Source organism: Rhyacophila brunnea, unplaced genomic scaffold (genome assembly GCF_057557595.1).
Source record: "Rhyacophila brunnea isolate RB1 unplaced genomic scaffold, BYU_Rbru_1.0 scaffold_15, whole genome shotgun sequence".
Classification (NCBI taxonomy): Eukaryota; Metazoa; Arthropoda; class Insecta; order Trichoptera; family Rhyacophilidae; genus Rhyacophila; species Rhyacophila brunnea.
In genome coordinates this window covers 33,828,803-33,845,298 of record NW_028232806.1, presented here as the reverse complement: position 1 = coordinate 33,845,298, position 16,496 = coordinate 33,828,803, and the positions used below count along the sequence as shown (strand labels likewise).

Genomic DNA, 16,496 nt, shown 5'->3' with positions numbered 1-16,496 from the left:
CGTCTCGAATTTAGATTTGTTATGTTTACAATGTTTTGTTTTCTTAAATAAATAAATAAATAGAAAATATAAACGTCCCCAAACAAATCAGAAAGAATAGACATTTTGCTTATTATTCAAACTAGAAAACTACAGTAAGTACCTCGGCCATAAGTCAAGCTAAGCTAAAAGCAGGATTTTTCTATAGAAGTACGTAATTAGTGTTTATCTTCGTAAGAACTCTGCGATTAGTCTTTTTGAAATCTCCCAGAGAAAGTACCTAGTAGAGCATTTTTCCAAAGTTAATAAAAACGTTAAGTTGGTTACGCTGCTCGGCCGTATTATGAGAGAACAAAAGTACAGACGACCTCGTCAGCTCATTATTTAATAATGAATGAAACATGTCATCTATTTTCTTACCTATGTCAGAGTATAAATAGTTGCCTATAAAATGACGAAGGTATAAAACTAAATAGTTCATTCGTCAGGTTTAACCAGAGAATTTTGACAGTAGATAAACAGAGTATTATACGTATTCCGTATAAGGAATTATGAAAGCAGTTAGTTAATTATTTTTATATTGGCAGCTCCGAAAAAAAAATGGCCGCTCGCAGTATGATGATTAATTGTTTAACTAAGCCTTTAATTCTAAGTTAAACCCGCATACACATTCCTCGGTGTTTTACGTGATTATTCATCTTAAAAATAATGGTCAATGTATCTATCGCTCAAATGTCTGTTTTGATACGGCAATATGTGAGTTGTGGGAAATGTTAAATAAAAGTCGAATTTAATTATATCTACACCTTTCAATCATATGAATATAAGACGTATTGAAGGCATATTTTGGTAATATCTGTATATATTATTATTTTGTATGTAGGTAAATAATCAATAGGGTGAATTTTAAATTACAGTGGAATGTTATATGTACCCGATCCAATTTCATACATTTAGGCACTGTCTCGATAGATAAAGGCTTTTTTCAATATCTTTGGGTTTACCTGTGTGTAATAATAGTAGGTACCCACTGAAGCCACATCGTACTATATACATGTAGATACAGGTGCACCACATTTTTCTGTACGAGTATCATTTCCGGAAACATGGAAACTATCGAAAGAAACATAAAAAGGGGGATGTGTGTAGAATTAAGACAAATGTGCACACGTGTGTTTTTTATTTTCTCACGAATAAAACGGACAACCAAATACATTAGTAGGTACCTACCTAAGTCTTCAAATTAGGAATAGGTACCTACATAATACAAAGTGCAGGACTACAAATAAAAACCATTGGGGTAAGGAAGAAGCAAACGTAGTCAATGAAATTGTTCACACTTAAAATGCGGTGTGGTAACTTCACAAGGGCATTTCTACAAAATATAAAATATTCATATTAGATAGAGGACATTGAACGTATGCAGGTTTAAAATATTGATTCATAAAAATAAAACAGCCCTTTAAATGTGTGTATTTTTTGCACAAACCGCACAGGCAAGTCGCTGTCGTCTAGCCGGCGCATTAGATATGCTTATGTTACGCCGAATGTGCGAAATTGACTATTACATGAAATGGGCAAAATTTTGCCTAATTCATGTAATAGTCAAGCCCGTTGCCTTATTCATGAATTAGGTAAATTATCTGCCGAGTGCGTGAATTCGCCAGGGTATGGAATTCTTAAACTGTCAACATGACAGTAGAAAAAGTAAATTTAATACGGATGGTTTTATTAGTTATAATTGGGCATAATATAATATTATTATTATTAGGTTAGGTTAGGATTTGTAATTCTGAATTCAACTGAATGTCCATTTTGAGGTTAGTTAGGTCAACAAACTATCAAATCATACTATCACAAACAAACAATCGACTATTGCACGATTGATACCCAAGCACGAATCAAATCGCGAAAATACCTTTTAATAAAATTCTTCCGTTATCATATTATAGTTCTAGATTTTTTTGGGCATAGTAAATGGATATGAACGTCATTGTAGTTATTGATTGGTATATTTTTTATATAATCAATGACATTTGACACATTAGGTTAGTTTGATTAGTTGCAAAAAACACCACCGGAGTGCGACCATCTATTTTGACCAATGCATGAGCATTTGACACATTTGGTTTAGTTGCAAAAAACACCACCGTAGCGCTACTGTCTAATTTGTCCAATGCATGAACTAGGCAGAAAAATTACTGCCGAAATCACGCACTTGGCAGATATTTTGCCTAATTAATGAATAAGGCAAGGAGTTTGCATTTTTCATGATTTAGACAAAATTTTGCCCATTTCATGTAATAGTCAATTTCGCACATTCGACGTAACACTTACATAAGTATAAACGCCAGAAGATATCTATATACTATTTGACCACGTATTTTTTCCGACATATACCTACGTGGTGTAAATGAGAACTCTGCTATTCTTGGTAGTTCTGACCGGTGTGTCCCTGTTAACTATCTTAGAAATCGGGAGCATGAGCCGTTTGTTCCTCCAAGGTACAGACATAGGCTGCCATTGGTGCATACCTAATGCCAATTGGAAGGGCAATAACTGTGTTTAATAAGATCACTTCGGATGTTGATATATTCTACCTACGTGAGAATGAGTTTAGGTGGACGTTATTTTATAGATTTTTTAAAAATAGGGTCTACTTACCTACTCTTACTTAGGTGATGCGTTGCAGGTACTTCCATGTAGACGCTTTTTAATTGTGTTTCTATTGACACATCCAATCAGTCTTTTTTTGTATATACTATAATACTGTTACACATTTATTTTCCCCACTCCTCCATGTCATGTTGTGAACGTTTTGAATTTGTAGCTGTCAGTATATTAGTGATCAAATATCTATTTTTTAACGTATCAAATTATTCGACCGCAATAACAATTTCTCAGCGACTCATAATATAACGGTAAACAAGTTTACTGTTTATCTGGATCAGCAGATTGATTGGCGATATGAAATACGATATCGCAATGGAAAATTAGTCGAATAATCCTTTCCCATAGTATCATATTATATTATGACTGTAATAAATAATAATAAATAAAATTCACAAGCTACTCGTATTTAAACCGCTGACTCGTTCAATATAATTATGTACTAGAATGTAATGTTTAGGTATTACTTTGGACTGTATAAATTACGAATACTGATTTATCAAAATGTCACTCGAATCTAAGTACCTGGCTCGTAACTATCTCAGTACGTAATATGTACTGTCATTGTAAACATACTATTGTACCGATCGTTACGCTGCAAATAAAACTCGCTCCTGCATACATCTTCGACTTCTTCATCATCATCCTCAACACCATAACCCACATATCGAACACCACAGTGGTGACACCATCAAATTTATAATATGTAAACTATAAGTATGTAAAAAATAAAAAATCTGAATTTATGAAGTATTCCCACCTGATTGTGCTCGTTGTTAACAACGAAGTATCCAATGGCCGGGAGTAGATTCTTGAGGATTCCGTCCTGCAAAGCAGTGTCGCTGGTCTCCGATGACGTGTGCCGTAATAGTCTCGATGCCATGTGACGAAACTGGAGAGCCGCACCCCCGGATAAGCCATCCTGTGTAAAAAAATAAACTGGAGTTTAAATCTATGACTGTTGTCGCGGCTCTTGAGTTAGAAATATCGCATCTCTTTTTGAAACTGCTATTTAGAATATTCTATAGAGCAGTGGTGAAGGGTGACTTTTGGAAAGAGGTAGGCTATGGAGATCTGAGAAAAAGAGTAGGTACACCTGTCAGGTATACTTACGAGAAATAAGACGATAATACGATATTACTACTAATGAATAGGTAAACACGAATGACAACGACACACCAATTCAATAAAACTTTAAAAAATCACCGACGAAATATAATTGAGCGATGAGTTTAGATTACGTATTTTTCAAAACATTTATAAACATTGGATATTTTTATTTTATTTTTAAAAACAATCTATATTTATTAACATGCGATTAAACGCGATAGACATTATTTTTTATTTAAATTAAGTATATGTTAATTATTTTGAACAAAGTGCAGTCATGGCAACAATATTAAGGCTCTGCGATAGGAGCCTACCATATTATTTCATATCATTCGATAGACTGACTGGGGTTACGTAAAGTAAAGTTCTTACGAACATAATTATAAGATAAAAAGAACTTTTTATATACCACGTTTTTAAATTTTCTGTTGAATAATATAAACTTGACAATTCTATGTATTAATAATTTAGGACAAATAAGGCAATTGTCAACAAATCATTTTTTTACTATTTTGCAACAAACAAACAAATATATAATACTGAAATGTCATTTAGATTTCCATAGTAACGCACGTATATATTAATATTTTAGTTGCTAGGACCACCCCCTTAGCAACCGATAACAGTGGATTGGATTACGTATTTCTTCCGAAATATTTTTTCATACAAAAGAGAATTAACTGAAAATGAATTCAATTGTGCTTAAAGATGGCTAAAAGTATTAAAAGAATGCATTGGCATCGTGTTCTGATATATTCTAAAAGATTCAAATGTCTAGCTAGTCGGGAAGTTAGTTAAGAATCGATTGCAAGATTTGTGCTGGATAAACAACCACCGGACAAATAAGAATACGAGCTAATAAAAACGTTGTAAAAATCTCGACAAAATATACACGAATTCGGTCGAAATCCGATTTTTTCTAATAAATATTCTTCTGATGTGATCCCAAATTATGTACCTACAATAATTTCAATAAAGAATGTTAAAATGCCAATGTTTTATTTATAATATGTAAGTTGTCTGAAAGTCTTATATTTTCACTAAAGTATTATATCAGAACACGATTTCTGATATATTTTAAAAGTTTCAAATGTCTAGCTAGTCGGGAAGTTAGTTAAAAATCGATTGAAAGATTAGTACTGGATAAACCACCACCGGACAAACAAGAATACGAGTTAAGAAAAACGTGGTAAAGTATCACAGTTCCTTGACAAATAATCGGACATTTATTTACGTCAAGACAGATGGCGAGCTGTGGTATATATTTTTTAAACCTTTGCAGATTGTTTTGTAATCTGTATAATATATTCCCACATATACGACATCTGTCGTTGGCAAATTAAATTATTTTTATCGAATATAAAAAATAATCAAGTGATTGTATAAATATGTCAATATGCAATCAAAAAAATATTTTTCTTACGGAGCTAGGCTCTCAATAAACTACCAATATGGAGTATTCGCCACTGCTATAGAGATAGTTACGATGATCTACTAAGTAGAATTTAAAAAGGGCATCATTGAAAGTAATCATTAATCGAACTAATTTTCTAAGTATATCTACAATAATATAGTAACATTATAAGGTGCAGGATTACTAAAAAATAGATTTGGGAGGGCCTTAATACAACACTGGATAAATAGTGTCGCCATTTCCCGTAGCAGTAACGTAACATAACTCAATTTTAAAGAGCAACAAAACAGTCTAGTTTTTCTTCGAAGCTTAAAAATTACGAAGTTTCCTTTTGTCATGATATCCGGAAAAGGCGAACTTCCGCAGGCATTAAGGATGGCCATTCTAACATTCGATTCTAACAGGAAAAGCTGAGGGTCAACTCCTGGCCATATTTGATTAAGACGACATCATTTCTCAAACGGTTTAAAATGGATGTCATTTTAGTAATACATATTTTTTATTAATACCCATATAAATTATTGTATACGTGCACCATTTAACTTTATGCGTTTAGATATTATAGGTAGTTATATTTCTACAAAACGACATTAAAAGTAAGTAAGATATTGCCTTTAAATACCCCAGTTTCATAATTGCTTGTTGAATTAATCAAAATGAAAGTACACACTCCAATCCGTATTATTTGTGGTAAAACATAGTGATATATACATTATACATAGGTACACAATAACAATTTTGTAATGTAATATCGCCTGTACACATGCATGGATTTCGTCTACTTCGTAATTTTCACTCACAATTTCTCAGCCTTGGCTTAGTCTGAATAGCTCTGACCACTTTGATCATGAAGGTCCTTTATTTTGAGACTAAGCACCACAGAGCAGATAATAAATATAATACCGATAGGCTATATTCAATACGCCGCATCTTGATGCAGGGTTTTGAATGTGTGAGTGTTCTATGAAAATGAAGCACGCATTATGCACGTGGAATAGTGTGTGTAATACACCAACATTAAATGAGCGCAAATGCATAAACCGAGAGCAGTTTTCAGTATTCGACGTAAAACGTATTCTTGACACGTGTGTAAGCTTAACCCGATTCTTCCTTACTCGAGTCGGTTACCTGCTATCGCCTTACCCGTTATGTATTTCAGTTCCCATTATCTCTGAGTTCCCTGCTAAGCACCTTACACTATCGAGATCCGTTTCTAATGTTAAGTGTGGTTATCTAGTTGTCAAATGCGATAAATACTTGAATTGAACTAATAGACACTGTACACGTGCATGGATTTATTTGCACAAATACTGCGTATTTTAAACTATCGCGATAATAAGTGTTTACACGTCAAAGTGCTGACTGTCTCGCCAATCATATTCTTCAAGAGGAAGCGAGACATGATGTTGTGTTTTATGATACTATTTGACAGGTCGTAAAAATCGGTTAACCTCAAAATGAGTCGCGGTGTAGTTAGTTTTTTATCGACAGCTTCGCTACTATCGTTTTACTGCGCAGGCGTAGATGATTCTAAACTTTTTTGATTCATGCATGCAATCTTGAAATTTTCACGTTAATACGTATTTACACGTGCATATAACTGCGATACTACGTATTGTCAACAGTAAATTCATGCACATGTAAATGGGGTATCGCGGTAATTATTGTGTTCATTATCAGTGTTTATTTACTGTACCTAAAGGTATTTATGTACTTAATTTTTTTTTTTAAATTTCGGTTTACGAATCTACGCCATATCAAGATATTGCATGGCACTATAGTTTGACAATATCTGGTAAACTTGGAAAGCGGTCGTGCGAATATTTTTCACGGAAAGGGGCATCGCCAAATTGAGTTGAAACAGTACCTAAACAAAAAGGTTTATATGAAAACAAGAGATAAAAGACTAACTTAGTCTTTAAGGCTTTAAGCTAAGGGTACACAGATCGAATCCGCAAAATGTTAATACCAAACTTGGCACAATATAGTAGATACGTATCTACCTACCTAATATAAAAAAAAATTGCCATTATTATAAAATTATCATAAAATAAAATTTCGATAAGAAAAAAGTAATAAATAAAAAAAACTACAAGGAAAAACCTCAGGAACAAACTTATTAGAAAAAAAAACATTGAAGATGGTTCTGTGATATTCAATAAGATTATATCAATACTTTGTGGTTTATTTAATGATGTTAAGGTGATGTCTCTAGGTAAAGTTGTTATCGAAAAATAGCTAGAAAAGTTTATTAATCGGTAAATATATATTCAAAAGTAATGAGAAAAATAAAATAAAAAATTAAGAAGTATCATGGAGTTCTATATACCAAAAATAAGTGTCAAATTCGGTACATTTCTATCGGGTGGTAAGAATGAATGACATAAGATTTATTATCAAAATTACGATAAAAATGTACGTAAATCTATTACCCAGGGAAACGCTAAGCGAAAATTGGAATTTATTATATCCTTATATCTCTTTTTTCAAATTTAAAAAACATCGATTTAGAGGTTAGAAAGCACGCAATTAAAATCGAAAAATCTCGGCTTACACGCAATTTATCGCGAATAACGCTTAGCGTTTCTATTAAAAATATTATTTATTAATTTTTACGGCAGTTATTTAAATTTAATCTTGTATTTTTGTATATTAACGAATCGATAGAAATCGAAACCATAATAATTGCTCAAATTGGCAACATGTTTGTCTGTATGGTGCTGCCGTTGTGGAATTATTTGGAAACAAAATATCTCCATACAAAACACACATACCATAACATGACGTTGAAAATGAAACTCACACATAGACAAGACAAAATAACATTTCTCTGCATTTTGACAAAAATCAGTTTATCAGTTTGAGGCGAAATTGCCATATGAATAAAAATAACTTAATAATTGAAATTACAATATTAACTTAATTTACGTATAAACCTGCCTATATTCAAAATTTGAAACTGCGAATTATTTGCAATTAGTATTTGCTTAAATTACAACTGTTTTTTTATCATTATTTATGATAAAAATAATCAACAAAATAAACAAATCTCGCATTTTAACATATGGTAGCATTAGTCTATGGTAGCATTCGTGCTCTCGATCTAATATCGGATTTATGACAATTCTTTTTTATTTGGCCATTATTAGGTATATTGTTTGAAAACAGGAAGGAATCGACTCATCAGTAACATTTTTGTCAAGTAAGTAAACTTTTCAGTGTATAATAAATAATATTATTATCGTACATCAAAATGACAAACTATGTCACGCAGTTTTGATTGTCAAACAAACATTCAAAAATTATTGAAAAGAGTTACATATACTGTATTTTCAATCACCATCATGCATTTATCATCAATATATATTATTTTAGGCGTAGACTCATCGTTTTCGTAAAATTATAAATACTTTACGTTAGTTTGAGGTTATGTTTATGACAAATGTCATCGAGCCCATCTTGTACGTTTTGTAAATTATCTAATAGATAGTGAATTTCTTTCATTCGCATATTATGATTGTAGAACCGAATTTAATAAAATAAAATTTTAATTTCATTCAAAATTACTGAAACTTGTCTCGAAAATGTATCTCATAATCATCATTATAATTATTCACAATGCTACAGTGATAAGTTTGACACGAGTATATGAATGTAATTAGGTTATGTTTTTTTGTTTACATATAGATAAATCTTTTAATACTGATGAACTCGACGAAATATTGGACGACAGACTGCGAAGTCGGCGACGGTTACGAGTCCGACAACAGCGACGACATTTACATTCGACATTTACAACCTTCGACATCACAATCCAGGGTGCTTCCCTGGCTCACAAAATGGTAGGTTTACAATTTTCTTAATAATATATTTATTGGTTTTATATACCATCCGGTCATACACTAGATTCATTTTCATTACATGCTTTGGCATAAAAACAAGAATTCATTACATCTTGTACACATGATGTAGCGATTGTCTCGAATGAGGAGTTGATGGTTTGAATAGTAAACTTCAATCAAAACATATTATTACCCATCATTATTTGTATTTTTACTGCTAAATACTTGAATTAATGAGGAAATATGGATTATGTAATAATATTTTTTTCCTATTGTTTCAGTATGCCGAATGCTGGTCCGGAATTGGAGGAAGATTTGTTGGCGAGAGGGCATGTCGGCGATCGGATAATTGCTTATTACAGGACTGCGATGAAGACATGCAAATGGCCTGTGAGGGTTTTTAACCACTTTGTGGACTTGGCGGTAGTAAACTGTTGGCTAATGTATATGCGGAATTGTAAACTAGAAAATGTACCCCGAAAGGATATTATGAGACTGTTGTCGTACTGAATCAGATTAGCGAAAGCTATGATTCGGTATGAAGATCGGGTAGCCAACATTTTAACACTGCCAGCACGAGGTCGGCCAAGAAACATGTCGACATCGCAGGTAGACACAGAGCCACCAGCTCGCAGGAGAACGGTTTTCCCCCAACCGATCGCTGAGGTACGTTTGGACAGCGTTGGCCACCATTCAGCATCCGTGTGCAGATACCCTGGATGCAAGTCCCGCACCAGGTATATTTGCATAAAATGCAATATATACGTGTGCACAAAATTTTGCTTTGAGCTGTATCACACAGTATAGGATGCAGCTCAAAGCAATTTTAAAGTACATATTTAGGGTTTTATTTCATAATTTTAACTAATTTTAAGTGTAAATATATTTAATTATCCTATTTATAATGTTTTTGTATTGTTTTTATTGTGTAATGTTCTATTAAAATTGACCATTCCTATGACAAGTTGTTTTCTTTACCTTCCCTAAGTTTATAGAGTAGGTAATATTCATCTGCAGTGTTACCTGGTATGTGCATATAGTATATTTTACTTTACAAAATAAAAAAAACGTAAAAAATTTTTTTTTGTCAATAGACTAATACTTCTCTTCCATAAAATCAAAGAAATATTTTTTTTGATGGCTGGTTCTCCCTCGGGTCTCAAGTGGTTATATTAGAATATATTATTATATTCTTAAATAATAATATGTAAATGAATTTTTGTCTAGCAATTTTATTCATCTAGAATTCCATTCCATTGGCAACTTTAATTTACTTTTAAAATTAGTTATGGTAACTCACTGCCATCTGATTGAAACTGACCAAAGTTTTTAGTAACAGATTTTTAGAAATTCATGGTAGATGCCTTTAAATATAAATAGATGGCGTAAAAGTCACATTATATGTGTTATTTAGGCCGAAGACATCGCCTTAACATATTATGAATTCTTTGTGAAAGAATACAGAAACACAAGCAGAAAAAAAAACTTACAATGTTTGCCAGTCTTGGGGTCGAATCCGCGACACATGGCTTCAGAGATGTTCGGTGTACTAACTAGGCCACAATATTATAGACAATATCATTATTTTTAAATACTTCAGTGAAAATATAATAGCTTTCGAACAACATACATATTATAACTAAAACATTGGCATTTCAACACATTCTAACATATTGGAGATAAAAATGTTAACATTCTTTATTGACATTATTGTATATAATTTGGGATCATATCAGAAAAATATTTATTAAAAAAAATCGGATTTCGGGCGATTCTGTTATATTTTTTCGAGATTTTTACCACGTTTTTCTTAGCTCGTATTCTTATTTATCCGGTGATTGTTTATCCAGTACAAATCTTGCAATCGATTCTTAACTAACTTCCCGAGTAGCTAGATATTTGAAACTTTTAGAATATATCAGAAGACGATGCCAATGCATTCTTTTAATACTTTTAGCCATCTTTAAGTAGAATGTAATTCATTTTCAGTTAATTCTGTTTTGTATGAAAAGTTATTTCGGAAGAAATCCGTAATCCAATCTACTATTATTGGTTGCTAAGTGCGTGGTCCTAGCAACTAAATTATTAATATATACGTGCGTTACTATGGAAATCAAAATGAAATTTCAGTATTATATATTTGTTTGTTTGTTGCAAAATAGCAAAAAAAAAATGATTTGTTGACAATTGCCTTATTTGTCCTAAATTATTAATACATAGAATTGTCAAGTTTATATGATTCAACAGAAAATTTAAAAACGTGGTATATAAAAAGGTCTTCTTTATCTTGTAATTATTTCTGATATGAATGTTTCTGACGTTTTCCAAATTATGTAGTTATATCATAGAAAACCTATTACACTACATTGTATAATATGATACAAATAACCACAAAATAATATGTAAGTAATATAAAGATGAATGTGTTCAACTAACGCATATTTTTAAACAGTTTTTTTTGAATTGTAAGTTAATCTCTTTATTTTATTTCTTTTTAATGTTTTAAAAAACCGACTACCCACCTACATTTTGAATATTTCAAACACGTTACATTGCAAATTATCAGTAACATGTTTTAAATAGTATATTTCGCATTGCAATAGACTGGCTGGGATGTTGCGGTCCCTGTGTTCAAGTACAGATATTGCGAAACCGCCCCTATTAGAATTCTACCCACCCACATACGTCATCAGTGCCAGCCAGACTGCCAATTAATCGCATCGAAGTAAACGTCAGTAGGTATATTGTATCAGTATAAATTCACCGCAAAACGTTCGCTACATCTCCTGAATCTATTTATCGCTATACGGTTAATTCCACGATCAGACACTGACGTCAGTGATGGAAAACATTTGACGCCAGTCGCGAATACTGAGAAATGAGAATCATAAACATATTCGGTACTGTTCGGTTATACGGAATACAGCGGAAAACGCATTTTGAAAATAGCCGATAAACTGGATTATTTGTTAGGTTAACCTAACCAAACCTAACCTAACCCAACCTAACCCAAACTAACAAATAATCCAATTTATCGGCTATTTTCAAAATGCGTTTTCCGCTGTAGGTATTCCGTATGACCGAACAGTACCAGATATTCATCTTTCTTTCGCATCACTACATTTATGCATGAAATATGATTCAAACTTCGGAATAAAAGTATTTTATTCCGAAAATTACATTTTATCTCATGGTTATGCTGCATCAAACGTCATTATTATTATAGTAACGGGTATAATAATTGGTCTGACTTGTCCTCCTTCAAGCCAGGGCTTCGGACTGGAACTGAACCAAAAACCGTTATTATTGTTGGAACGAAAACCGGAACCGAATCGGTTGGGCACATCTGCAAACACGCGCGTTAACATGGCCTTATTCCCCATTTCAGTTGTCGTTCAGTCGTCGTAGGCGTAAAAATTAATCACTCGGAGCTAAACCGAAAACCGGAAAAACCGTTATTTTTCTCGCAACGAAAACCGAAACGAAAAAAAAATAACGGTTCGAAGCCCTGCTTCAAAAATTAAAAACATAAACAAAAAACAAATATCTATGTTTTTACTTAGAAAGTAGTAATGCATCATTTAAGGACAATACTTACCTCATTTCCAGAACGTCGAAAACAGTCATGCAAAATTTACAATCGTTTATTGAACTTATGAGTCGATTTAGTCAATGCTCAGCGCTCACAGAATTTCAAATGTTACATTTTAATACTCGCGCAAAGTTTACTGTGTGACTGAAGCACATATCCAGATTTTTTTTTAAATTATATAATTGATATTGACAGAATACTATGGATTATTAGAGGTTTTATTGCGATCCAATAAAATAGGAAATTGTGGAGATGTATTCATCCGGAAAACTCCTTATTATCACAATAATATAACTAATTGGCATCGCTTATAAAGTTCGTAAGCTGCCAATTTTTTCAGATTTGATTACAATCAGTACCGCCTGTCACCGGTTCAGCATCACCCCCACTGAGTACACATTTGCTTAGGACGCCCCTCTTACTCGCACGATCACTGGCATCCACGAGTCAACTGGAGCGAGTGGCAAGCAAGCAAGTAAATACGTCATCAGGCGGATCCAGTCCAAACATTATTACCTTTATTAATTTGTTTGGTCAAGTCTGGTGGGGCGAGTGGCTTTGTGGCGGCATAACGAAGGGAGATTGGCATCGGTTTGATTGGGAATCTATTTAAAGAAGAAGCGAGATTGATATTTAAAGGCAATTGAATATGTGGATACAGATTAGGCATGGTAAATGTCGTAATAGGTATAAGGGTAGATTCAGGTGTTTTCTCTCTATATGCTTTTATGGATAAGCCTTTAAATAAAGAAAACTACTCTATAAGCTTATTTTAGAACGCGTCCAGAAGAAATTTCTTCGATGTCTTTATTTTAAGACATATAACTATTTTCCTTTCGATAATTCGTCAAATGATTATTTTCCAACTGCCTTTCTACGAGGCATGCTTACTTTTCACTCTCTTGAATCTCGCAGGTCTCTTCTGCTCTTGAAACACTTTTGCCTGTTATCGCGAGGGATGGTTTCCAATCCTGGTGTCCTAAAGAATATGAATTTACATGCGCATGTCAATTTACCTACGTGGTCGCAGCCATGATTTATTCTGGATCGGACCCTATCCTCGTGTCTAGCCTATCAGGCACCATTAGCGAGGGGTGCAAGACTAATAAATGCGCTCCCCAAAGACGTAGATATTTTCGGTGACGTGCTATGTATATTGTGTTCGAAATTGTACTTAAGGGGAAGTTCTACAGAATTGGCCATGAGAATTGAAAATATGATTTTTTTACATGTGGTCCATAATATCTGGTCTACTAGTTAATATAAAAAGGTCGCGTCAAAGTTGTTTGTGTCAATAAACTTACTCCACGACTCGATCGACTCGTATTTCATATTTATTTCATCAGGACTGTCGAAAGACATAAATCATAAATATTTATAATTTTAAATTTTTATTTATAACTAGCTGAAGTACCCGGCTTCGCACAGGGTCACTTCGTGGTTATATTTATCTTAGATATTTGAAAAATAATAAGAGTTAATTATTTTTTTAATATTAAAATATCTGTGTAATACAATATGGCAATATGAAAATAATTCTAATAGGAGTAAAGGTCAAACATAAGAACACTAAATAAAATCGAATCCAAAATATGAAAACGTTATTAATGTTATTAATATGTAGTAAAAAAAATCAAAATTGGATGGAACAAACAAACAAACTTTGTATTTAATATAATAATAATTTAGAAACCTTCGCAAGTGTGCGCACAACAACTGACAAAAGTTTCATCGCAATCGGATGAATGGTATAGGAACGCATACGAATATTAGAAGAAGATGATTTTCTAAATCAGAAATCTTCGTGGGCATGCGCATGACAACTCACCAAAGTTTCATTGCAATCGGATTAATGGTATAGGAACGCATACGAATAGAAGAAGAAGAAGATGGTTGTACTAATTCAAAAACCTTCGCGGGCATGCGCACAACAACTGGTCAAAATTTCATCACAATCGGATGAATGGTATAGGAACGCATACAAATAGAAGAAGAAAAAGATGATTGTACTAATTCAGAAACCTTTGCGGGCAAGGGCACAACACTTGATCAAAATGTCATTGCAATCGGATGAATGGTATAGGAACGCATAATAATAGAAGTAGAAGATGATTTTCTAATTCAGAAATCTTCGTGGGCATGCGCACGACAACTCACCAAAGTTTCATTGCAATCGGATGAATGGTGTAGGTACGCATTCGAATAGAAGAAGAAGATGATGGTTTTACTAATTCAGAAACCTTTGCAGGCGTACGCACGACAACTCACCAAAGTTTCATTGCAATCGGATGAATGGTATAGGAACGCATACGAATAGAAGAAGATGGTTGTACTAATTCAGAAACCTTCGCGGGCTTGCGCACAACAACTGGTCAAATTTTCATCGCAATTGGATGAATGGTATAAGAACGCATACGAATAGAAGAAGATAGAATGAAGAAAAGGAAGAAGATGATGATTTTTCTAATTCAGACACCTCATGGATGTGCATACAACCACTTACCAAAATTTAATTGCAATCGGATGAATGGTATAGGAACCAAGGAAGAAGAAGAAGATAGTTGTACTAATTCAAAAACCATTGCGGGTGTTACCACAATAACTGACGAAGGTTTCATCGCAATTGGATGAATGGTATAGGGACCATACGAATAAAAGAAGATAGAATGAAGAAGAAGAAGAAGAAGAAGATGGTTGTACTAATTCAGAAACCTTCGCGGGTGTTGGCACAATTATTGACGAAAATTTTATTGCAATCGGATGAATGGAATAGGAACGCATACGAATAGAAGAATATAGAATAGAAGAAAAAGAAGAAGAAGAAGATGGTTGTACTAATTAAAAAACCATTGCGGGTGTTACCACAACAACTGACGAAAGTTTTATTGCAATCGGATGAATGGTATAGGGACCATACGAATAAAAGAAGATAAAATGAAGAAGAAGAAGAAGATGGTTGTACTATTTCAGAAACCTTTGCGGGTGTTAACACAACAACTGACGAAGGTTTTATTGCAATCGGATGAATGGTATAGGGACCATACGAATAAAAGAAGATAAAATGAAGAAGAAGAAGAAGATAGTTGTACTATTTCAGAAACCTTTGCGGGTGTTAACACAACAACTGACGAAGGTTTCATCGCAATCGGATGAATGGTATAGGAACCATACGAATAAAAGAAGATAGAATGAAGAAGAAGAAGATGATGATAATTTTTCTAATTCAAAAACCTTTATGGATGTGCATACAACCACTTACCAAAATTTCATTGCAATCGGATGAATGGTATAGGAACCATACGAATAAAAGAAAATAGAATGAAGAAGAAGAAGAAGATGAGGATTTTTCTAATTTAGAAACCTTCATGGGTGTGCATACAACCACTTACCAAAATTTCTTTGCAATCGGATGAATGATATAGGAACGCATACGGGACAGACACACAGACAGACAGACATACAGACAGACAGACATTCATTTTTATATATTAGTACAGCCTATACTCTTCCCGCAAGTGCAAGCAATAAGTATACAAAGTTTTATCGCAATCGGATGAACAGTATGGCTGCGCATTAAATACGAACAAACAAACACACAAATACACAAACACACAAATATTAATTTTTATATATTAGATATATATTATTTAAGTTTTGTGCATCTAATGCCGGGTCCACACTGGCAACAAGTTGCTGGCAACCTCGTTAGATTTTACGATAATTATGATAATTACCGTAAAATTTCTTAAGCAATTATGGTAAGTATCGTAAAATTTAATGAGGTTGCCAGCAACTTGTTGCCAGTGTGGAAATGGCGTAATATCCACTGTGGTTCACGTAGTGGCATGGACCTGGGGTTAACTAATTCAGGAAGTCAACACCCCATGAT

The 16,496-nt window shown here is 33.3% G+C and overlaps 1 protein-coding gene and 1 long non-coding RNA gene across 2 annotated transcripts in view; one reads left to right on the top strand and one right to left on the bottom strand.

Annotated features, from left to right (window-relative positions):
• ssp3 (SCAPER domain-containing protein short spindle 3) overlaps positions 1–16,496 on the bottom strand; it is a 162,434-nt gene that overhangs the window by 25,784 nt on the left and 120,154 nt on the right. The window contains exon 19 of the mRNA XM_085943312.1: positions 3,410–3,571. Within this exon, the coding sequence (XP_085799438.1) occupies positions 3,410–3,571 (162 nt within the window). The remainder of the gene's footprint in view (positions 1–3,409; positions 3,572–16,496) is intronic.
• LOC147075255 (uncharacterized) lies at positions 7,376–10,073 on the top strand. The gene is made up of 3 exons (XR_015070047.1): positions 7,376–8,375; positions 8,861–9,015; positions 9,297–10,073. It is a non-coding gene; the product is annotated as an uncharacterized LOC147075255 (long non-coding RNA).